We start from the raw sequence: 24,324 nt of genomic DNA on the forward strand, positions 1-24,324 counted from the left end.
AAAAGATTTAGGCAAAGATAAATTACAATAGTTCAACTAGGACTAAGGAAAGGCCACACTAGACCCTTCGGCCGAGGCTAACCACATCAAAACATTTCCTAATTTGTTTTTGCTACACTGCATAATTCCTACCATTCTCAATTTTCTGAGGGTGTTGAACGCTAAACGGTTTATTCCTCTAATAATGCAGGGTTGCTTTTATTAACTAAAGTGCAAGGGGTCAATTTCAATCTTTCAGCTCCAGGTTGAATGAGTGCCAGACTCTGCTATGATATAGCAAAACTACCAGCAAATATGAGTTCGCTGACCAAGCGTCTTGGATAAGAAGCGAAACGTCTGACACCTTCAAAGAAGTACAGATGACGGTTGAAGAAACCTCATCGATGGACCACTCCTGTACTGAGGGCTTACACAGATGCTCAGCTTACGAATTTAATTGGTTCCCACTGTGTGTAAGGTGAAACGTTCGTCTGCCAAACATTTATTTCCCATAAGAAACCATTAAAAATGAGAATAATCCATTTCCAGGTCCCCATAAAACATAATTTTCTACGAAATAAGCCTGAAAACTGGACAACATATGCCTTATTTTATGTATAATAAATGTGCTATTGTATTGTAACTAAAGAAATAAACTACTGTATAAAAAGTCGTTTTATTAACCTTTGTGATGGTCGTTGATGGCTCCATGGAATGGAGTGGGAGGAGGGATACTGATAGGAAGGAGAGTCACCTTCCCTGCTAGCTGCTTTTCTTTAATCCAAATCAGCAGATGTTTTTATCCGCTTCTATTGCCTGAGACTGGTGCTTAAAAGACAGAAACACCCTTAGCCACACGTAGCAATGGTGACTTAGCATACTGTAACCGGGACGCCAAGTCACATAAAATTGGCATTTTTGTGTTTATTATGTTTGTTAAAGTCATAAGTGCCTTGCACGCTGGGTCCGAGAGGACAGTAATTTCATCTGTGCTGTATGTCATGCATATTAGCATATTTGACAATAAAGCTGACTTTGACTTTGACTTGATAAACGCACACCTCGTTCGTGTTTTTCGATGATCTCCTCAACCGTGATTTTCCTTCGGCTTAACACTAGCCTGTGGTGGGGTCTTTTTCGGTCCCAAAAAAGCAAAAGTATCCACGTCTGCACTGATTGCACTGAAAGAAAGTGGGTGTGGAAAACTAGCCCGCCAGTGACAGTGGCGCTGTTCGACCGTGTGGTTTGGTGTTCTTCCGTCGAAAAATAGTCCATCAGCCATTGTGGCGCGCCGTCTGTTTCCTGAAAACTACTTCGTAGGCCAAAATTATATTACTGCAAATTTGTTTGTAAGGCGAAAAGTTTGTAAGCTAAAGCGTTTGTAAGCCGAGGTATCACTGCATCATGAACAAGGGCATGCCAAGTATGTCAGGACATTCAGTAATGTAAATATACCGTTGTGGGGGGTATCACGCAATGACAGTTGTGAGACAATGTGCAAAGTATCAAGGATAGCTAAAATGTACAATTGGTAAAATGAGGCATCATGAAGCAATGAGGCTTTCCACCTAAATCAGGGGTGTCCAAAGTCGGTCCTCGAGGGCCGCTGTCCTGCCTGTTTTCCAGCTCTCCCAGGAGCAACACACCTGATTCAAATGATCAGCTCATCAGCCAGCTCTGAAGCAGCATCAAAATGGTCCTGCTGATTTGAATCAGGTGCGTTGCTCCTGGGAGAGCTGGAAAACAGGCAGGACGGCGGCCCTCGAGGACCGACTTTGGACACCCCTGACCTAAATGAAATGCATTGTTATAAATGATTCACTTTTGGGGCAATGCTCGTGGGGCCTCATTTGCGCCCTTATGTGGATAATATGTCATAACAGTGATTAAAGAAAGGGAGTTGTGAGGTGAATGAATTTGCGTGTGTTGCTCCAAAGAATGATTGCTTTAGCCATATAAACAAGACACAAACTGTCATTGGTTGTTGTTGAGAAAAACTAACATTTCTAAAGTTTTGGGGTTTAATCGGTTTCTTTTTTTAGATAGGATTTCTCCTGTCTTTGAAAATATTCTTTCGCAAGGCACGGCTGATGCTGGGGTACAGAGATAGGTCTTTGCAAGTTGGTAGAGGTTTGGATAGACATGTTTGTGCGTCTCCCAGTAGTCCAGGGGGTTTGACATCCTGCTTATGTTGGGTTCCCCCAGGTAAGTGTGGACCTCCAAAGTCGCATCTGCGGTCTCGCTCTGGGTCCTTCGCTGCATGACCGTGTGGTCCAATCGCCACCACAGTTTGTCACCTAAAAAACACAACAAACAGACTAACAGCCAACAGGCAGTTCTGGCTGTCCATCATATAGATGGGAGGAAAGGAATGCCTTATCCCACAATAATGCAATGCCGCTCATTTCCAATTGCTTAATTAACACCATGGGAACAGAACGTATGAAATAGTACCTTCTGCCCCAGACTGGGAAGCTTCTGATGTGTCCGGTTGTGTTACAGATGATGGTGGGTCGGAAGACGAGGAAGATGCCTTGTGCCGGATCACTGTCGCACATTCAGCTGTGAGGCTCGTCTCAGCCTCTTGTGCTTTATTGGGGCTCAAGAAGCCTATCTTCTTGAACCTGAAAATGACAATAAGATGTTGTCCATAATTTGTAAAATAACTTCAAATGACTTTTACTGAGCATGTTTTACAAAGATTCCACAGCATATAGCTATAGTTTACGTTTTAAGACTCGCGCTGAATATTCAGGAAGTCTTGTTTTCGAGTTGACTGACGTGACGTCACGAACGCCCCTGACCAAGAAAGCGACACACAATGCATTTTGGGTACTTTGTTTGGACTGAAAACATTGTGTTGAATTGTCCTGTGTCGCACCGAGACTACCAATTGCGGTAACACCATATAGAAATGGACACAAATTCCCAGCAGACAAATCAGCCCATTTCCAACGGAGCTTGTGCGCCATTTGTGCATTTTCTGGGCACTATATTGCAGTCCAGACGGCTGAAATTGATACAGAAGGACTTCTTTAATCGATTGCAAACATGTATGCTTTCCTCTTCAGAACTATTTGAATATACATATGAGAAAAACATGAGACATATGAGAAAAACAGACAGCTTATACAAACCTGGGATCCAGCAGTGTTGCCAGTGACATGATGCAGCTGGCTTGGAGTTTGTCCAGCTCGTCCCTCAGTTGTTTATTAAGACCCTCAACTAGTGCTCTGCTCTCCTCCATTTGTAGGGTTCCTCCTCCATTGTGATCCTCCAAGGTGTGGTGCAGCATGGACAAAAGTGGGATCACTTTAGATCCAGACACTCTCCTCTCCTCTGAGAGCTCGACGGTGGCATCATTAAATGGGGACAGCACCTGCAGACTCTCAGAAAGGAGCCTAAACTGGTGGCATGTGAGTGGGGTAATGTCGGTGTGTAGGTTTGCCAGGGATGCTCCGACGGCTTCCTTGAGGTCATATATGCGTTGCAGCATGTGGAAGGTGCTGTTCCAGCGTGTCTCCACCTGAAAATAAAAGGTCATTATTGTTTAAAAGGGGAGTTGAAGCTGTCGTGGATGTCAACTTACCTCTTGAATGAGTTCCAGCACAGGTTCTGTCGGCTTCATTTGCTCCTGGACATAAGTCAGCATTGTCTATCAAAAATAAAACAAAAGATTATCTGAGTCATTCAGCATTAATTTGAGTTCTGCTGTGTATTAAAGGAATTCACCTTTGCAGCGGTATTGCTTTTGAAGTAGCCAACTATCCTCCTACACTGAAGACGGACCTCAGACAGCTTCGTGCTTTCCGCCAGAGCCTTCTTCGCTATCACATTTAATGTGTGCGCCACACATATTGTGTGGCGCAGATGAAGGTCTCCGGCACATGCCGCCATGTTGGCTGCACCATCAGTCACAAGGCAAGTGACTTTGTTGGAAATGCCCCATTGTGCCATGAGTGACAATTTAACGGCAGCCACGCTCTCAGCTGTATGGCCTTCAGGGAAATGGTGCACACCTAACACAACTGAGTGCAGACAGGTGTGCTCATCAATGAAATGACAAGTTAGTGCCAGATACGCGTCTGTGTTGATGCTGGTCCACATCTCCGCTGTTACGCTCACTGCAGAGGATTTCGCGACAAGATCTTGAGCCTTCGCCTTTGCCTGTTGGTACCTCTCCTCCACAATGGCTTTCAAAGTCTAAAGGAAAGGAGAAAGAACACTATTGGAAGAGCAGTTATGGGAGAATTGGGAATAATGACTCATGAGCTCTCATACACACCTGGCTAGTGGGGAGGACATATGTAGGGTCAATAGTTTGGATAAGCTTCCTAAACCCTGTGTCCTCCACAAAACTGAAGGGCTGGCAATCTTCAATGACCATATTGATCAATGCCTCTTCCACTGCATCCGAATCCACTGCAGTTTAACAGGAAAAGAGTATGCCTATTAATGATATATGCCATTCATTTTGTCACATTTGAAATATACATTGTAGGCTATGCTATTTTTTTACTGCATGTAAAAAAGGCTTACCAGGTTGTAGTTCCAGTTGAGTTGTCTCCTTATTCTCATGCAGGGCCCTATAATGCCTCAACATTGACGAAGTGTTCTCTTGGTACCCAAGTTCTTTCAAACAAACTTTACACTTCACCTTTTGAAATATCAGCAAGTAGAAGAAAGGCATTAAAATGAGGGCAAACTGTGTTGTCACAATAATGTACAACAGGGGTGCTCAATACGTCCATCGTAATCTATCTACAGTATTACTATTGGTAGATCGCATGATAAGGTGATGTGGCATTGAACTGACGCTATACAAATAAAACTGAGTTGATGGGAATACAAACTAGATGTCACTCGATCAGCCATCTCTTCACTTGATTAATATACCCGACATATAAATTAGGATGTATGGGGAAAGAGATGCCAATTTCACAGTAAGATCAGAATCAGAGCATTCTCATCAAATTGTGAGTATAGTTTTTGCTTTTTTGAATGGTCAACGGCACGTTGACCATTTTGTGTTTGGGAGCCTTTTATTGAGCAAGTTGCTTGTTCTGTAGCCACAAAAGGACTTAAGTCCTTTTGTGCCGGTCCTAAGCCCGGATAAATACAGAGGGTTGTGTCAGGAAGGGCATCCGACGTAAAAGCTTGGCCAAAACAAACATGCGGATCAAAAGGGAAAAGCCGAAAGGAAAAGAAGACAACCAGTCAAAAGACATTGCATTTATTTGATACACTTTGCGTGCTCAAACAACGTCTCTAAGCGTTGCAAAGTTAACAAGCTAGTCATTAGTGAAATCCTAATTTTTCGTTGTTTTTTCCCTCTTAAACGTAAGATAAGATAGGATATAAAAATGAGCGGGGGAGCTGGACAAAGAAAGAAGAAAAAAAAATATCACTTTCATACGGAATGGGAGGAGGACTTTCCCGATGTCCAATTAGTTTGTCTCGTCTGCCAGTCATCACAGTGAACTCAGGTAATGGCAGAAAATGTACATACTTATGTTGTGTAACATATGCGGTTATACATCAACATAAGTTGCAAGAATGCCTAATATATTTCTCAATAAATATAATAGGTAGATCATTTTGACTTGGACATGTCAAAAGTAGCTCGCAGTGAGCACCCCTGATGAACAATATATATATTCACACAGGTTATTATAATTTGTACCTTTTGAGGAGAGATCTGCTCAAAATGATCCCAGACCTGGGATGTTCTCTTTTTCCTTATAGATAGTGCGTCCATTTCAAAACGAATCCGTTGACGTTTGAAGATACGAGTTGGCTGTGTTAGTGTCACATGTGAGCTCATTGTCGCCTCGGTGCGCCATTTTATTTTAGAGTCTCCGAGTGGGTGATGACGTAGAAATCTAGTCTCGCGAGCCATTGAGCGTAGCCAAGCGCGCTCCGAGGCTTCGGGCGTGGCTACATGCGAAATATATAGTCAGCTCGAACCGCGCTAGCGGGTTATTCTTCCGGTTTACTCGACACACTACAGCAGGGGACATAACTAAATCAGAAAGGCTAACACGGTGACCTCTTGTTGCTTGGTATTAACAATCGTTTTTGAGAAACTATGTGGAAAAGCCAATTAAGCTATAAAAGCATGCAGTAGCATGATTTAATTCATTTTCAATATGCACTTAAAGCAGGGGTGCTCAGTTTCACCATGGCAGCTACTTTTGAAATGACTCAGTCAAAATGATCTACCCATACTATTTAAAGAAACAGATTGTTGTAATGATGCAAAATCGCATGTGGCATACAACTAATTTTTTGCCATCACCTGATTCAACGTGATGACTGGCAGACGAGACAAACACTTAGTCATTTTTTGTTAGCCCCCTTATTTTTATAACCTCTCATGTTTAAGAGAAAAAAAGAGTGGAAAAACTAGGATGTAACTAACAACTAGCGTGTCAACTTTGCAACTCAAAAACCAGGCAGATTCCATTTCCAACATTTATTTACTCGGATGGGCACTCAATGTTGCCACTGTTTATGTCATCAATGATATCATGAGGAGGTCGACCATCGACAGTGCAGCCAACAGACTGAGCCGTACCCAGAATCTCCTTGATGGTTCCTGGCAAAACAAAAATACAAGTTTAAAAAAAGTAATGAACCACATTTAAGAAAACATTGTGTTTCTTTTAACCTCAGAAATATGGGTGTTGATAGAAACATTTAGTCAGAGTATATAAATTCCTGTGATAGTGTTCCAAACTTTTCGGCACAGGGGTGCCCATTGAAGCGGACAACTCTGTTTCCTAAAGATGGGTCAATCTAAGCCTCCACTGGACTGTACTCAGTCACTCTGACAGACAGGCATAGTGGCGGGAGGCTAACAAATAACCAGTATTAGTTATGCAGGCCCAAATTTAACTAACCAGATAGCTCCCGTGCAATGGACCGAGGCCGCATGATGCGAGCAACACCGACGATGTCATCAAAGGTCACAGTTCCACTGTGCTTGACTAAAGGAAAAAAAGCATGGGGGGGGGGACAATTGCAAAGCAGTCATCAATGTCATGTGACATTTTCCAAAAACTTGTCATGTGACATTTTCCAAAAACATTTGCTGAAAATTCAAGAGAAAAAAAACTATCCCTGCCCCACAAAACCAAAATTTGAACAAAAAAGAGACCCAGACAAATTACCAGAAAAACAGTTCTGCTTAGCAGAGAGCTGCTGTTGTCAATTATCTCAACTTCCTAGAGGAAATTTTTAAAATCCACAATTCTGAGGTCTTTCATTTCTGTAATTTCGAAACACAGAAATTATGTCAAGCTCCAGCGCCTCAAGCGACCATAGATCCAGCAGCTACTTACTGTTCTTGACCTTCTTCCTGTCACGAGGAGGCTCTTTAAGAGCCTTGATGATGAGTGCAGAGGCAGAGGGCACAACCTCAATCTACAGACAGAACAAGAGCAAGCCATCAGTTCTACTTCAACACTCCCAATTCGACAGGGTTACCGTGTAAACCACGCAAAACCAATATCCCCAATTCAAAGAAAACAAGTATATGTACCGCCGCTTGTCTGTTCTGTATTGTGAGCTTGACAGTGATCCTCAGACCCTTCCAGTCACCGGTGGCCTTGGCGATATCATCACCAACTTTCTTGGGAGACTGCAAGAGAAGAAAGAGCAAGCGCGATTTTCTCATGAAATCTAACTATTCCGTTTGCCCGTTGTCTCACAAGATTGACAAAATCATTTCTTTCTACGGAAACACACTTCCAAATCAATGTTAAGAGTGAAAAATGAACTAGTCACAATTTGGAAAGGAAATAAATGCTCTAAACGTTCGTTCACAGTACCACACAGTCACTATGGTAGAGAGGAATAGTGTCATGCGTAATGTAAACCCTTGCACAATACTCACCAGACCAAGGGGACCAATTTTGGGGGCCAATGCTGATGTGGCGCCAACCTCACCTCCAGTGCACCTCATGTATACTGCAGGACACACACCAAGATTTATACCATTCGTTTTTTTAAAATCAAACTAACCAGTGCAAAAAAGGTTGAATGCTTACTAAATGGGCCAATCGTATGCAGAACCGTCTAAATATAGAGTACAAAAATCATGTCGAGTATGTTTCAGTTTGATTATATTATTGTAACACGTATCCTTTGCATTAAAAAGCATGGCTCGCTTCATTCGAGCTGGCAATCGTAATATTAATATCTGCGACTAAAGGTTTTATGTTTAGTCGCATATATTAAGAGAACCTGCTAAAAAACAGACTACAATTTAGGACCGTTACAATGTTGACAATGATGGTGATGATGATTAGTAAAACAATCGAATGTGGGCTTCACTTCATTGTGTTGGTCTTGTCGCAAAAAAAAAGCTAACAATTAGCCGCTAGCAGTTAAGCACACGTGCCAAAGCACGAGTAGGCCGATCGCGTTACAGAGTCTAACACATTAACGTAATTAAATCACAAACTGTCCGTCCACAAATATGTGTGTCAATCACACGTCTGTCACACCTAGAGTACCAAAATTACCATTGTGAATGCGCCGTGGGGAGGTCAACCGAATGCGACTCCATCTTGATCGTCACCCAAGCGTCTGCTTTAAGTACCATTCGACAGGAAAAACGTACCAACTTTAATCTCGCCGGGGTCGAACTTTGGAGGCATGTTGCCGTGGAGGTTGAGCTCAGTTCAGCTTGATTGGTGAGGGTGTCGGATGAACCCGGTTCGGGACGACCGATAACTGTTGCACCGTCACCGTTAAAGGGAGAAAGAAAGAACATGGAGTGGGCGACCGGACGATATAAATGCGCCAAACATCGCGAGAAGTGGCAAAAGGGCGGGGTCATCTAGAATGCTCCACTTTTTATGTACTCTACAGTGTACACCGAACTTTTTAGTATAAAACAAATACATTAGCAGACGTTATGTTATGACATGTCATAATTCATCCCACCCTCAAACGCCATCTTTTCTTTTCTGCAGTATGTATGACACGAGCTTCGTTACTGTTAAATTAAGAACGCTTTCATAAATAGTCTGACCATGGTTGGTTCCAGTGACGTACGTTTTTTTTCCCCAGTGACTTACGGTGAGGTTCATGGCTGGCGAGGCACTAACGTCATCACAGTCAGATTTTCAAACATCAACTCAACAGAGTAGCTTATTAACCATTTGATTGGGAACAGTTAACGTGTTTTGTTTAAAATGTCATGTCAGCATTCTTTATATATAAAAACTGTAGCATAGAAAAAAATATTTAAAAAACGTATTATCGTGTTACCTTTACTTATAAATGAAGTCCATGCGCCGCTCCTTCTGAAGAAAGGCATTGATAACTTCTTTGTAGAAGCCTTCCTGATCTTTCTTCAGTTTTAAACGTCTCTCTGTCTCAAAGGAGATCACTGCCAGTGAAGAAAGTCGTCCTTGATCAGTCCTGTTCCGACTGTATGTTTTCAGTCATTTCAGTGCTGAGAATGACTGCTCCACTGATGTTGTAGTAGCTGGAACAGTGAGCACGAGCTGGAGCCACTTTGTCGCCTCAGGAATAGTTTCAATGAGATCCTTCTGGGCCAAAAAGCTGAGAAGCTGTCCAGGAGATTTACATTCATCCCTCACCGTTTGTGAGCTATAGAGTCCGGTGTTGGTCTTCCTTTAATTATTATCTCCTGCTTCAATTGAAAGTGCAGTTTAGAAAATTCTTTCCATTTAGATATATAATCCTCCATTCTGAAAATAAGGCCAAGCAACACGAAAAAATGACTGGATGGTTGTACTTAACTTGTTAACTGTTTACTGTAGCTTGCTGTCACTAATTCTATTATTCTGCAGCCGATGAGTCGCAAATAGAATCTGTAATCACCAGCGCCCCCTGTCATGAGGCAGGAGAACTGTATGCCTCACCTATGCACACAGTTTTGATAAACATAAAATAAACACTGTAGTACAGTCTTTATAATGTTCAGTGACTGTACATTATATACACCAGCTAAACTGTCGAAATTTAGTTCTTATACTAAAAGCTTTTGAACACTTTAATGGCGATATGCAGAGGGACAGCAATGCGGTCTCACTGCAGAGCAAGCCAGCACAGTTAGCATAGTGATTGCGCAACCATGGTGAGGCTCAGCCGGCTGGTGCCTCACCGCTTGTCTCTACTTAGTATCTGAACGGTAAATGTGAAAATTCAGTGATTTTGAAAAAAAAAATCCCAAAATGGTGAAGTTAAATGGAAAAGAATGTTAAAGTACAAATCACTAAATAAATATAACCGTTTAATGTATTTTGTCATTTGATATTTCTATGATGACGGGTGAGGCATAGCCTCACCTGCCTCCCCTGACTGCACTTCACTGATTGATACTATTGGTGGGTGGCTATTATTGAACGAATCACCACTGCCCACAGAACTTACACAAGTCAATTAATTGAAATTCAGAGAATCTATTTTGACAAACAAAGTGATCAGAATCAGAAAGCCTTTCATAGTCCCACAATGGGGAAATTTGGTCAGTACAGCACCAAGATTGAAAGTGGTGGATGTGGTTCAAAAGATAAAACATAATAGTTGTATTAAGTTCATCCGGTCTACTTGATATCTAATTTAAAACAGATTATTTTCTTACAGTGTTTTTTAGGTGTTCAATTACCTGAATTGTTTCGTATGCTTCCGCCTTCGTCAGAGTGTCAATGTATTCTATGTACAAAAGAAACCGTCAGAAAACTGAAATGTACAACTGTACAAAACGTTTTATAAAAGAACTATACAAAGTGCAAAGCATATAAAAGCATACTTAGTATGTGACTTTACATAAGGTGGCTGTGCTATTTACAATGTATGAGTCCAGTTTTTTTATTGCCCCTCATTTACACTTACACACTGGAAAGAAGAGGAATGAAGATCAGTCGTAGCAAGACGGAATATATGTGTGTGAATGAGAGGGATCCAAGTACAAGAGTGATGCTACAGGGAGAAGAGATAAAGAAGATAGAGGATTTTAAGTCTTTGGGTCAACTATCCAGAGCAATGGAGAGTGTGGAAAAGAGGTGAAGAAGCGTGTCCAGGCAGGCTGGAACGGCTGGAGAAAAATGTCAAGTGTGATGTGTGATAGAAGGGTTTCAGCTAGGATGAAAGGAAATGTGTATAAAATGTTGGTGAGACCAGCCATGATGTTTGGACTGGAGACAGTGCCACTGAAGAAAAGACAGGAAGCAGAGCTGGAGGTAGCAGAGCTGAAGATGTTGAGGTTTTCTTTGGGAGTGACCAGGTTGGATAGGATCAGGAATGAGTACATTAGAGGGACAACTCATATTAGAGGCTTTGGAGAGAAAGTCAGAGAGGCCTGACTGAGATGGTTTGGACATGTCCAGAGAAAAGAGAGTGACTACTGTATACCGGGAGAAGGATGCTGAGCCTTGAACTGCCAGACAGGAGATCGAGAAGAAGACCAAAGAGATGATTTATGAATGTTTTCAAAGAGGGCATGAAGGTATCTGGCGTGAGAGAAGAGGATGCACAAAACCGGGTTAGATGGAGAACACTGATTCGCTGTGGCGAGCCCTGAAGGGAAAAGCTGAAAGGAAAAGAAGATTTACACTTACAAACACACACGCACGCACACACACTAACACACTCACACCGAGAAATTCTGTCCATAATGGTTATGAACAGAATCAGCGACCGAGGGCAGCCTTGGCTGAGCCTAACCATTCCTGGAAACGATTCTGACTTACTGCTGGCAATGCAAACCAAACTCTGACATTGGTAGTACAGGGAGTGAACAGCCTGTATCAGGGGGTTCTGTACTCCATTCTCCCAAAGTACCACCACCCACACAACTCCCCAAGGGACATGGTAGAATATTGATGATGATGTGTGTGTGTGTGTGTGTGTGTGTGTGTGTGTGTGCGATTGTGTCTGCGTGTGTGTGCATGTAACGCAAAGTGGTGCACGTGGGTGCTGAGTGGTTGAACATCTTCTGTAGCACGATAATGGGCCTTTTGCTTGTCAAGTACCCACGTGGAAATGCAATTTAGCCTCGGCATTGCATTGTGTAAAACCTCATGGAACTGTGTTCAGTTGTTATAGTTGTGTTGAATGACATGCAGAATTGTAATTTTAATTTAATTTTATTTTTAATTCCTGACGGTGTCTTTGACTCATTGCCGCTCCACAGGAATAGCAAGAGAACACAAGGGGACCGAAGTGAGAAGCAGAGATTATCACTGCGGAGCTACTTTCTTTGCATCATGAAAATCAGCGATGTCACATAACATTGAAACAATGTACTGTAATACATTTAATTTCAAATATATTGGTTGGAAATGTCACATTTGCATAAGCCTGGTGCAAGATATTTTTATAGTGTGATTAGTAATAGCCTTCTATTTCCATGGGAATCGTAACACACACACACTCACACACGCACACACACACACACACACACACACGCGCACCCCCCCCCCCCACACACACAAACACACGCACGTACCCACACATGCACACACCCACACACACACAGAATCCAACTGAATATTGCAAAGAGTTGTGGTAAAGGTTTGATAGACATTTGATTGCTATTTTTTCACAATAACTTCATCTTCTTCTTTTCCTTTCGGCTGCAGGACCAAGAGAACACCCATGCAGGCCTGGGTAAATCATGCAAACTCCGCACAGGCCAGAGCAAAGTTTGAACCCATGGCCTCTGCCCTGTGAAATCGACGTGCCAACTACTGGACTCCGCTTCAGTAATCTTCTTTTCCTTTCGGCTTTTCCCTTCAAGGGGTCGCCACAGTGAATCAGTGTCCTCCATCCTCATAGGTTTGATTTGCATGTTCGTTTTGTCCAAGCTTTTATGTTGGATGCCCTTCCTGACACAACCCTCTGTATTATCCGGGCTTGGGACCGGCACAAGAAGACACTGGCTTATGTCCCCTTGAGGCTACAGAACTCATTGAACTCAGTAAAGATGAAAATGCTCAGTAAAAGACTCCCAAACACAAAATGGTCATTGGCACAGCAACATTCAAAAAAGCTAAACTATACTCACCATTTAATGACTATGCTCTGATTTTACCGTGAAATGGGCATCGCTTTCCTTACATTACATCACAAGCAGGACTTCAAAGTCCTTTAAGATGCTTTATCTTCCAGTCACAGTTCCGGAGAATTTTATTTCCTACACAACCTGGCTAGAAATTATTGATTTGAAGTTCCAAAAAGCAGAAAAAAATGGGATGATTAAAAAAAACAGACACAACTAAATATTGTAAAAAAAAATCCCCCAAATACACGAAACATGATTAACTTCATCTTAAATATGAAAAATGTACATTTTTTTCAGCTGTGGAACAGCTGGCACAGATTCAACTGTAGCTCTCTCCCTACATAGCAGATGCAACTGAAGAATGTTTGTGTGGTTCAGGCTCCGGCACGTGTATTGTATTATATTGAGTTAAAACAAAAGTCTGTCTTGTTTATGCCATGTGTTTGTTTTCCTTTGGAGAGGATGGTAATGATGAAATGGCTCTCAGTCATCCTGTAAAATCTGTATTAAAAAAGGAGAATGGAAACTACTCCTGTATTGCAATGTTCGTGGCAGCTGTAGCATATGGATGTCATGATCTGGTTGGCGACCAACGGGGGGCGCTGTCGGCCCCGCCTGCACCTGCACAGGTGCTGGTCGTCCCGATCAGATTGGCGACCAACGGGTAGCGACGTCAGCCCTGCCTGCAGCCTCGCAGGTGCTGGTCGTTTCAATCACTGACACTTAAAAGGACACCCGGCACGACCATCCGGTGTCGGTTCATTGTTTGCTGCATGCATTGTGTATGTGTTTGTTTAACCTTCGCGGACTTTTACTTTTGGTCTTCTTTTGCTATTTTGTATTTTTTCCATTCAGATGATTTTGATGTTTTACATTTTGTTCCTGCTGACCTTTATTTTAATACAATTTGTCAAACAACCTCCTCCTCACTCCTGCCTGCTTTTTGGGATCCGCACCCGCCATCACCACCTAGCAAACCGTGACAATGGAACACTGTAGTGAACAAATGAGACGACATGTGCAATCATGACATGCAGTTTTTCAGTCCTGTTGAGGAGAAAGCAGAATGTGATGCAATTACATTTACATCCCCTGCATTTACTGTCTGTTTGACTAACAAGCACAAAACAACACGGAGGGGAGGTGTGAGCCTTTCTCTTTGCATAAACTGTGAGTGTGAAGCAGAATCAGTGAGTCAATGTTGACATTGTGCATTTTGACAGCTTATCTGTCTTCTTTCTGAAAGCCAAGATGTGCTGGTCTGAAACTCTTGATTTAAAAGAATGGCTGAAATTGTTTTGGGCTTAAATGCAAAATCCTCCTCTTTGCCATCCAATCTGCACATCAATTTTTACACACTGATCAAGGGGATAAGACTCATTTGGCTGTGATTGGGCTCACAGGAGGCAAGTCAATGTTCTGACTTCAATTTTCCCCTCTTTTAAATCCAATCTATCTCTGGCCATCAAATCTCAAAGGACTACATGCACCATTGTATTGGCAGTTTAAAGTCATGTCAGTGAATAATGGTGTTTATCGACATCTGCTTAGAAACGAAATGTATTATTAGTAGCTATCGGGTTAGCTAGCTATGTGGCTGGCTATTTATTATTTATTATAGCTATTATAGCTATATGTCTATCTAGCTGACTAGCTTTCTGTCTATTTGAGTTACTTCCGGGTTGAGTGAACGCTGGCGCATGTGGCTGCCGCTTCTCAAGCGCAGAAAAACCGATGTGACTGTAAACTGACCTTGAAAGTTTTGAAAGGCGCTTAGAAATGAAATGTATTATTGTTGTTATTATCTGTACATTATCGGATCAACAATTAATTTATTTGCCCACTAGGATAGATGAAATAGTTTTCTCTGTACTCGCCTCTCAATGATATTCACTACAACGAAAAGGAGCCTTACGAAAAGTCTAATTGAACGTCAGCCTACAGCAACTCATACTGCTTAGCTTGGAAATAGCAACAGCAACCACCACGCTGGCTAAAACATGCGCAGGAGTACAAGAAGTATGTGTTATTTTTAGTTTCAGATGTAGCATGAAAGCTGCATTAATAAAATGGCTACAAAATGACCTCTGCACACCAAGGAGTGTAGAAAAGAAAAGTTATGCAAGCAAATGTTGAGATAAAAAGGTTTCTTCAGCTGTCATCTGTACGTCTTTGAAGGTCTCGGATGTTTCACTTCTTATCCGAGAGGCTTCGTCAGCGGACTATATATATATATATATATATATATATATATATATATATATATATATATATATATATATATATATATATATATATATATATATATATATATATATATATATATATATATATATACAGTAAAGTCTCGTTATATCGATATCGGATATATCGATAGTCCCGGTTATATCGATACTGTTTCTATGCACGCACGGAGAAAATTACATGCAAACAGGGTCGGATATATCGATAGTCCCGGTTATATCGATATTTTTTCGGACTCCCTTGAATATCGATATAACGAGACTTTACTGTATATAGATACATACATACATACATACATACATACATACATACATACATACATACATACATACATACATACATACATACATACATACATACATACATACATACATATATATCCCTACTGTCCAGAGGTGGCGGTGCCAGACCTCTTCCCTTCTCTAAGGTAGGGGGGAGCAGAGGACTATTCCTTGAGGCTACACTGATTACTTCTATTGTCATGACTGATTATAGTCTATGACTGGCCTGATTACCCCATTCGCTCTGGTATCACAGCATCAGCATGACTAAGCATACGTGGTAACCATCTAAGAAGTCTGTTGTAAGCACGATCCAAATGAAACCTCACCCCACCATGGCGATTTAGTGAAGGTTGATTACTTCTATTGTCATGACTGATTATAGTCTGACTGGCCTGATTACCCCATTCGATCTGGTATGTATGTAAGTGAAAGAGAATGCTGATCGTACATTTTGTCTTTTTTGTCTTTCTACACTGGCTATATCAATTGGCAAATAAGTGTATGCTCACACATATGCACTGTTGGAATAAAAATAAATGCATACATTTGAATGTGTGTGTGTTTGTGTGTTTACATCTGAGATAAAATTTGCTAAAGTGAAGTTTGCTGCAAACATATTTTGTTGTAGAGAGGTTTTACTGTTATTTATTTATTTATTTATTTGTTTGTTTGTTTGTTTGTTTACCAATGCTTGTGATATTTAAACTTCCTTCTGTCAATAACATCTCCAAATAGTAATTCTGGTCATCGGAATTCATTATTGCTTAGAAAAATAATAGAATGGTAGGAAATTTGTCTCGTAATTTTTGTGATGCCATATAGATGGTTTCTCTAAAGGTCTGTCAAAAATGTTCTTTACGCTGTCTGCTAAACAGTTTGTAAAATGAGTTGGTCGCTCAAAGAGTCCTTTGTCGATAATTGTAATATGACCCCAGGCCTGAATAATCTGATTCCTTTCTGAGGGTTTCCTGCAACTAGGATCTTCTAATTACATCATGAGAAAGAAGAGACAGAAAAACAACACAAACAAAGCCAGAATTCTTAAGTAAAGCTCTCCTTCATATGCATTAATGAGGTCTAATTCCACAACATGTTGAAGCAAAAATGGCCTGTGGAAGTAGACCTTTGGATTGCTGACGAGACTGGGATGTGAAGCATGCAGGAGTTAATGAATCAATGTTTGAGAAGACTGATTGTGGGGAATCGAGGGTGAATTATCTGTTGCCTCGCTGCACAGCTCCATCGGTGGTTGGGCACAAATTGAGGGACTGAAGCAATTCCCCAGGAGTTTAGTTTAATTTCTTCTGACAGACTGCTTCTACTGAACCATGTTTACCTCCAACTTCATCAGGGAAATGACGTTGGAAAATATTCTTCTGGTTTCCCAAAAGAATGAGATAGAACAACCTAGACAAGCATGTAGTAATGAATAAAACCAATAATAATGCAACATGGTACTGGCTTGCACATGCACAAGTCAATGTTGCGTGGCATTATGGGAGGACAAAATGGCCAATGGAGATAATACAATAAAGACATAATAACAAAACCATAAAATTGTAAACAAGCAATGATTACTGACTTAATTTTCCAATGCACTTGTACATCGTAAGTCAAAATGGTAACAATCGTATGTATGTATGTATGTATGTATGTATGTATGTATGTATGTATGTATGTATGTATGTGTCGCGGTTTGCGAGGTGGTGATGGCGGGTTCGGATCCCAAAAAGCAGGCAGGAGGGAGCAGGAGGTTGTTTGACAAATTGTATTAAAATAAAGTCAGCAGGAACAAAATGTAAAACATCAAAATGATCTGAATGGAAAAAATACAAAGTAGCAACAGAAAACCAAGTGTAAAAGTCCGCCAAGGTTAAACAAACACGTACACAATGCATGCTGCAACCAAGCAGCAAACAAACAATGAATCGGCACCGGATGATCGTGCCCGGTGTCCTTTTAAGTGTCATTGATTATAACGACCAGCACCTGCGAGGCTGCCGGCAGGGCTGACGTCGCTACCCGCTGATCGCCAATCTGATCGGGACGACCAGCACCTGTGCAGGTGCAGGCGGGGCCGACAGAAAGGAAATGTGTATAAAATGTTGGTGAGACCAGCCATGATGTTTGGACTGGAGACAGTGCCACTGAAGAAAAGACAGGAAGCAGAGCTGGAGGTAGCAGAGCTGAAGATGTTGAGGTTTTCTTTGGGAGTGACCAGGTTGGATAGGATCAGGAATGAGTACATTAGAGGGACAACTCATATTAGAGGCTTTGGAGAGAAAGTCAGAGAGGCCTGACTGAGATGGTTTGGACATGTCCAGAGAAAAGAGAGTGACTACTGTATACCGGGAGAAGGATGCTGAGCCTTGAACTGCCAGACAGGAGATCGAGAAGAAGACCAAAGAGATGATTTATGAATGTTTTCAAAGAGGGCATGAAGGTATCTGGCGTGAGAGAAGAGGATGCACAAAACCGGGTTAGATGGAGAACACTGATTCGCTGTGGCGAGCCCTGAAGGGAAAAGCTGAAAGGAAAAGAAGATTTACACTTACAAACACACACGCACGCACACACACTAACACACTCACACCGAGAAATTCTGTCCATAATGGTTATGAACAGAATCAGCGACCGAGGGCAGCCTTGGCTGAGCCTAACCATTCCTGGAAACGATTCTGACTTACTGCTGGCAATGCAAACCAAACTCTGACATTGGTAGTACAGGGAGTGAACAGCCTGTATCAGGGGGTTCTGTACTCCATTCTCCCAAAGTACCACCACCCACACAACTCCCCAAGGGACATGGTAGAATATTGATGATGATGTGTGTGTGTGTGTGTGTGTGTGTGTGTGTGTGTGTGTGTGTGTGTGTGTGTGTGTGTGTGTGTGTGTGTGTGTGTGTGCGATTGTGTCTGCGTGTGTGTGCATGTAACGCAAAGTGGTGCACGTGGGTGCTAAGTGGTTGAACATCTTCTGTAGCACGATAATGGGCCTTTTGCTTGTCAAGTACCCACGTGGAAATGCAATTTAGCCTCGGCATTGCATTGTGTAAAACCTCATGGAACTGTGTTCAGTTGTTATAGTTGTGTTGAATGACATGCAGAATTGTAATTTTAATTTAATTTTATTTTTAATTCCTGACGGTGTCTTTGACTCATTGCCGCTCCACAGGAATAGCAAGAGAACACAAGGGGACCGAAGTGAGAAGCAGAGATTATCACTGCGGAGCTACTTTCTTTGCATCATGAAAATCAGCGATGTCACATAACATTGAAACAATGTACTGTAATACATTTAATTTCAAATATATTGGTTGGAAATATATTGCAACCAAGCAGCAAACAAACAATGAATCGGCACCGGATGATCGTGCCCGGTGTCCTTTTAAGTGTCATTGATTATAACGACCAGCACCTGCGAGGCTGCCGGCAGGGCTGACGTCGCTACCCGCTGATCGCCAATCTGATCGGGACGACCAGCACCTGTGCAGGTGCAGGCGGGGCCGACAGCGCCCCCCGTTGGTCGCCAACCAGATCATGACAGTACCCCCCCTTCAAGGGGCTGCTTCCAGAAGTCCCAACAGTCTCCCAAAAGGTCCACTCGCCAGGGAACGGTCGGTGGAGAGGGCAACCGCTGCCTCTCCAGCATACGACGGGCGGCAGCCTGATGGGAACGGGACTCGGCCTGGGGTGGACGAAGACGCGGCCCGGATCGTCGTGGGCGTGAGTGCGATCCCTTTCGCACGTTCACGCGACGGCGCATGGCTCTGCGTGGACGTCGAACTGCCAGGCGCAGAATGGCACCCCGTACGGCCGTATGGGAACAGGTCTCGGCCGGACGCCGACGTGGGCGTGAACTGCCCGGCTCCGGGGGAACGAGACCAGTCCAGAGCCGCTCCGGGATCCAGCGGTGAGTGGGGTCTCGGACTGACGTTGACGCGGACGTTGCACGGCTCGTCGTGGATGAGACTCAATTCGTCATGCACGACGACAGCGTGGCTGGACGTGGGCGTGCAATGCCAGTCACCCAGTGTCACCCTGGACGGCCACCTGGAAGGAGGTCTCGGCCGGACGTTTACGTGGACGTTGCGGCTCGTCGAGTGACGCAATTCAAACGCGACGATGCTTGCGCTAACGTGGACGTAGCATTGCCAGGCACAGGGTGGAAATGAGACGGGTCCGATGTACCTGCGGGATCCGATGGTTGGCCGATTCATTCTGTCACGGTTTGCGAGGTGGTGATGGCGGGTTCGGATCCCAAAAAGCAGGCAGGAGGGAGCAGGAGGTTGTTTGACAAATTGTATTAAAATAAAGTCAGCAGGAATAAAATGTAAAACATCAAAATGATCTGAATGGAAAAAATACAAAGTAGCAAAAGAAAACCAAAAGTAAAAGCCCGCCAAGGTTAAACAAACACGTACACAATGCATGCTGCAACCAAGCAGCAAACAAACAATGAATCGGCACCGGATGGTCGTGCCGGGTGTTCTTTTAAATGTCAATGATTAAACGACCAACACCTGCGAGGCTGCAGGCAGGGCTGACGTCGCTACCCGCTGGTCGCCAATCTGATCGGGACGACCAGCACCTGTGAGGTGTAGGCGGGGGCGACAGCGCCCCCCGTTGGTCGTCAACCAGATCATGACAGTATGTATTTATTTACTCATCTGTATGTGTATTTATTTATTCATCCATTCATCCAAATTGTATAAATATATTCAAACATACTTTGCCAATACAAATTTGCCAAATTCAAAAATAAGATGAGTCCATATTGGTAATTCCAATATATATATTATACATACATATTATATATTACATATACATATTGGACATTCAAATAAACATTCTTATGATGTGTATCATACTTTTATTGAAAAAAAATCCTCGAGAACCCCTCAAGTAAATATAGAAAATAGTTTTTGCATCTCTGCCACATATCGGTCATCCCACATTTCACTATGAAGTGCAGCAACATGATTAGACTTGATGGCCACACACGTTAACTCCATACTGCGTGGAAAAAAAGAAAACATCAAATAAACCTATTACAAAAATAAAGGCATGACAATATTCATATTATATTATATGCCTGCAGTTTTCATGATAGCGCAAATATGAAAATAATAACAACCTCTGGGCAAGTTTCATAATCCGTTGCCTTGGCTATGTCCCAGGATGCTCTAATTTGCCTTCCCTTTGCGTCCCTCTGGTTGATGGATTATCGTGTAATCCGCAGCATTCATCAACCAAAAGGGTCAAAGGTTGTTTTTTTTACAATCTAACACTTGTCTCAGTTCAGATACCATGATTTCTATTTGATTGTGAGGCATTATCTGAAAGATCACGTTTGATTTAACTAAAACTCTGATGTGTGGATTTATTCTGAATATACAACATTCTGATCACATAAAATACAATGATCAGAGATAATTATAAATATAAATTCATGAAGGAAACATAGTATTTTATTTAATCATAATAAAATAGGCTACAATGTAGTGTGGTTCATTTGTGGCTAGGACCTCCACCGAACAGTTCTGAGAGTGGGAGATTGAATCTGAATTCTGACTTTATGGAGTGCTTGCGCATGTTTATCGTATGGGCTGGGGTAGGTTTATTTATTTATTTATTTTTGCTCTGGGTTTCACTCTCTCAAAACATGCATGTTGGGTTCAAAGAAGACAAACTCATCTTGACTCAGGGGCCAAATAGAGGAAAATCTTTTCCCAAATGGGTGGGAAGCGTATCCAGCCATTTTGTCATTATCTTTTCCTTACAAGGGTCCCAGGGTGTGGTGGAGCATATGCCAGCTGTCTTTGGGCAGTAGGCGGGGCAGTCTAGCTGCCGCGACTCTCAACAAGGATCTTATTGGTTTCAAATGAAATGTTCAACAAGTGTTTCTGTTATAAATATGATATTTCTGAAATGTATGGAAATGAACAAAACACACCTTTCAATAAAGTCATTGCTATTTCTTATATAGTCATACAAAATGTCTAGTTTTACTTTCTCCTCTTGGGCAAATACATGCCACCGAATTGTGGCAATCATTTCACAAAATGTGCCGAACATTTATTGGACAGAGTGCGGAGGAATTTAATCTTCACGGCAGCTGATGTCCTGATTAGATACTGGATGGAGCAAAACAACCTACAGCTTGTAAATCAAGCATGCAAATCGCACCTATGCCTACAAGTGTGTGTGTGTGTGTGTGTGTGTGTGTGTGTGTGTGTGTGCGTGTGTGTGTGTGTGTGTGTGTGTGTGTGTGTGTGTGTGTGTGTGTGTGTGTGTGTGTGTGTGTGTGTGTGTGTGTGTGTGTGTGTGTGTGTGTGTGTGTGTGTGTGTGTGTGTGTGTGTGTGTGTGTGTGTGTGTGTGTGTGTGTGTGTGTGTGTGTGTGTGTGTGTGTGTGTGTGTGTGTGTGTGTGTGTGTGTGTGCGTGTGTGAAAAAGAGACTGGTTTATCTTCTTTCCTTGATATTAATCGTGTCTGTTTTGGATGTAACGTTGTCTGTCTATCTTTTAGACTGAGCATCAAAGCTAGAGCTTCACAGTTATTACTTCAAATATATGGTGCAGTATTCAGTAATTGTGTGTAACATATCCTTTAGATTAACAGAAGGTTGAAACGATGGATAACTGGTTAGCACATTGGCTTCAATGTGCACAGCTGCATTCCAACCTTCATGTGGAGTTTTAATGTTGTCCTCGTGTTTGCGTGAGTACTGTACTCCACTTTCCTGCAACCCCTGTGAGGATAAAGGGATTAAAAAAATATATGAATGAGATTAATAGAAGAAGCAGATTGAGTGCTGAAATTGATGATTTATAAATGGTAAAAAAGGCTTTTACCTTTATAGTGTTTTTCAACTTTCAAGATACTGAATACATTTTGATTCTGTTGTCACTCCCCTAATGATGAACATGACCTTTCTGTTCCCCTAGATGACAAAAGAAGGTTCTAGTAGTAGGTTTGCTTCTATGTTACACAACATCAGAGCACAATTATCCATCAATTTTCCAATCCACTCATCCTCACAAGGGTCTTCAGGCAGTCGTTGAGGGACACCGTGAACTGGTTGCCAGCCAAACACAGGGCAAACAACCGTCCACGTTCGCTCTCACACCTACGGACAATTTATGGTGTTTAAACAGCCTGCCATGCATGTTTTTTTGGAGTGTGGGAGGAAACTACAGTACTTGGAGAAAACCAACGCAGACCTAGGAAGTACGTGCAAACTCAACACAGGGAGGCCGGATGAGTCTTCCGTATGAGGTTCACATGATAACCCCAGCCGACCAGCCACCAGAGCATAATTACTCTTTCAAATACAGTATAACTTGATCTTAGTTTGACTCCCTGGTGCTATCATCTTTGTGACTGCTTTATTTCATGTATATGACAGTTGTCCATGTTAAGTGCTTTGTTACAGCTTCAGCTCTTGTTAAAGCACTATCTAAATCAATATGTGTTGGATGTATTGTACTGTATTGTAGTAATAATAATAATACATTTCATTTCTAAGCACCTTTCGAAACTCTCACAGTCACTTTACAGTCACAGTTTACAGTAGTATAATGTGACAAAACCGAATGTTTTAATAATTACGTACAAGGAAGACATATCAACAACATCACCATTTAAGGTGTATTAAATCTGTTCCAGTAAGGTACTGAATGTCATCAAAAGGGAGGGCAAGGCAGGAAAAGTAATTTAGAGGGTGCTTGTCACGATTTGCAAGGTGGTGGTGGTCGTGGTGGTGGACCCCCAAAAAGCAAACAGGAAGGAGGAGCAAGGTGTATTTTAAAAATTGTATTAAATAAAGTCAGCAGGAATACAATCTCAAACAACAAAGTCATCAGAACAGAAAGGTCCAAAATAGCAAACAAAACCATGAGTAAAACAAGACAAGACAAAACAAACCTGACAGGGTGAAACAAACAATGGCCCTGCACTGAACGGTCGTGCCTGGAGTCCTTTTAAACAACCAACACCCGTGCCCTACAGTGCCACCCGTTGGTCGCAAACCAAAACGTGACAGTCCTCCGCAACTATTTGGTTAAAAATCACGTGAACCATAGCTGCAGTTACATTTGGAATTACAATGTATACATCATGTGAATGTTTGTTGTTGCGTTTTGTATGGATTATTTGGAATTCAAGCAGGCAGAAAAAATGTCCTCCAATTCTGTCATAACTAAAACGAGCACCCATTGTAATTAAACTTCCATCTCCAGTCTTTTTATTTTATTCCACCCCCCGCCCCTCTTCAGAGTACGTGTAGAGCGAGATGGTGCTAGCGGAGCGGTAGGAGGGTAGGAGGAAAGTCCTTCTGTCAAGAGCAGATAAAAATACAGCAGCAGGTTTGAGGAAAGCACCTAAGCGTGTTTCGTCCCTCTGAGGCGGCACACACGAGAAACCGCCGACACGGGAACACGACACGGCAGATGTCTTGGAGCAGACATCCACCATGGAAACTTCAGAAAGCATTTACAAACAGTCACCATAACGGGGATAGGATTTCTAACAAACTGTTGGTGTTTTACTAAACGGACCAGCAATTTGGGTCTTTGTGAGAGATTGTTTTTTAGCAACAGCTTGGAAAATGTACTGGACGCGAAACAAATGTTCCTGAGCTTATACAGACCACGTGCGCCCTCTGAGGTGAGTAAACGTAATTTACTCGTTTGTTTAACCCGTCACCCCTTATTACACCCTCAGGCCCCACAAAATGTCTTATTTGTATTGTTGTGCTTGTCTTAATTCCTTTGC

General features: G+C 42.2%; 3 protein-coding genes and 1 non-coding gene across 7 annotated transcripts in view; 1 reads left to right on the top strand and 3 right to left on the bottom strand.

Annotated features, from left to right (window-relative positions):
- Positions 1 to 885: 885 nt before the first annotated feature.
- On the bottom strand, positions 886 to 6,325 carry LOC148900260 (E3 SUMO-protein ligase ZBED1-like). The gene is made up of 8 exons (XM_088991858.1): positions 5,663 to 6,325; positions 4,519 to 4,636; positions 4,265 to 4,401; positions 3,712 to 4,182; positions 3,569 to 3,634; positions 3,117 to 3,505; positions 2,434 to 2,603; positions 886 to 2,276 (listed from the first exon to the last, which is right to left on the bottom strand). The coding sequence occupies exons 1-8, from the start codon at positions 5,876 to 5,878 to the stop codon at positions 1,954 to 1,956; spliced, it is 1,890 nt and encodes a 629-aa protein (XP_088847984.1). The 5' UTR covers positions 5,879 to 6,325; the 3' UTR covers positions 886 to 1,953.
- Positions 6,326 to 6,439: 114 nt separating this feature from the next.
- rpl12 (ribosomal protein L12) lies at positions 6,440 to 8,765 on the bottom strand. 2 transcript variants are annotated; one of them, XM_088991859.1, is made up of 6 exons: positions 8,606 to 8,765; positions 7,877 to 7,950; positions 7,523 to 7,621; positions 7,323 to 7,404; positions 6,882 to 6,968; positions 6,440 to 6,577 (listed from the first exon to the last, which is right to left on the bottom strand). In XM_088991859.1, exons 1-6 carry the CDS (start codon positions 8,640 to 8,642, stop codon positions 6,459 to 6,461), a joined length of 498 nt encoding a protein of 165 aa, XP_088847985.1. In that variant the 5' UTR covers positions 8,643 to 8,765; the 3' UTR covers positions 6,440 to 6,458. The 2 variants fall into 2 exon arrangements, with proteins under 2 accessions (XP_088847985.1, XP_088847986.1); XM_088991860.1 differs by having other exon boundaries at positions 8,508 to 8,649.
- On the bottom strand, positions 6,706 to 6,832 carry LOC148900262 (small nucleolar RNA SNORA65). Its single transcript, XR_016114599.1, has one exon. It is a non-coding gene; the product is annotated as a small nucleolar RNA SNORA65 (small nucleolar RNA).
- Positions 8,766 to 23,858: 15,093 nt separating the features above from the next.
- LOC148900263 (voltage-gated potassium channel regulatory subunit KCNG4-like) overlaps positions 23,859 to 24,324 on the top strand; it is a 262,500-nt gene continuing 262,034 nt past the window's right edge. For all 3 annotated transcript variants that reach the window (XR_016114433.1, XR_016114434.1, XM_088991885.1), the window contains exon 1: positions 23,859 to 24,216. The gene's annotated coding sequence lies outside the window, so the exon portion shown is untranslated. The remainder of the gene's footprint in view (positions 24,217 to 24,324) is intronic.

The sequence above is a fragment of the Hippocampus bargibanti genome, linkage group LG03 (genome assembly GCF_051943395.1).
Source record: "Hippocampus bargibanti isolate YZ-2025 linkage group LG03, ASM5194339v1, whole genome shotgun sequence".
Lineage (NCBI taxonomy): Eukaryota > Metazoa > Chordata > Actinopteri > Syngnathiformes > Syngnathidae > Hippocampus > Hippocampus bargibanti.

Coding starts and splice junctions, on each gene's coding strand:
- LOC148900260 (XM_088991858.1), bottom strand. CDS start 5,878: ATGGCTCGCGAGACTAGATTTCTACGTCATCACCCACTCGGAGACTCT. Junction 4,637..5,662: donor AGCAGATCTCTCCTCAAAAG/GTACAAATTATA, acceptor ATATTTCAAAAG/GTGAAGTGTAAAGTTTGTTT. Junction 4,183..4,264: donor ATGTCCTCCCCACTAGCCAG/GTGTGTATGAGA, acceptor CCTTTCCTTTAG/ACTTTGAAAGCCATTGTGGA.
- rpl12 (XM_088991859.1), bottom strand. CDS start 8,642: ATGCCTCCAAAGTTCGACCCCGGCGAGATTAAAGTTG. Junction 7,622..7,876: donor AAATTGGTCCCCTTGGTCTG/GTGAGTATTGTG, acceptor CTTCTCTTGCAG/TCTCCCAAGAAAGTTGGTGA. Junction 6,969..7,322: donor CAGGAAGAAGGTCAAGAACA/GTAAGTAGCTGC, acceptor TTTTTCCTTTAG/TCAAGCACAGTGGAACTGTG.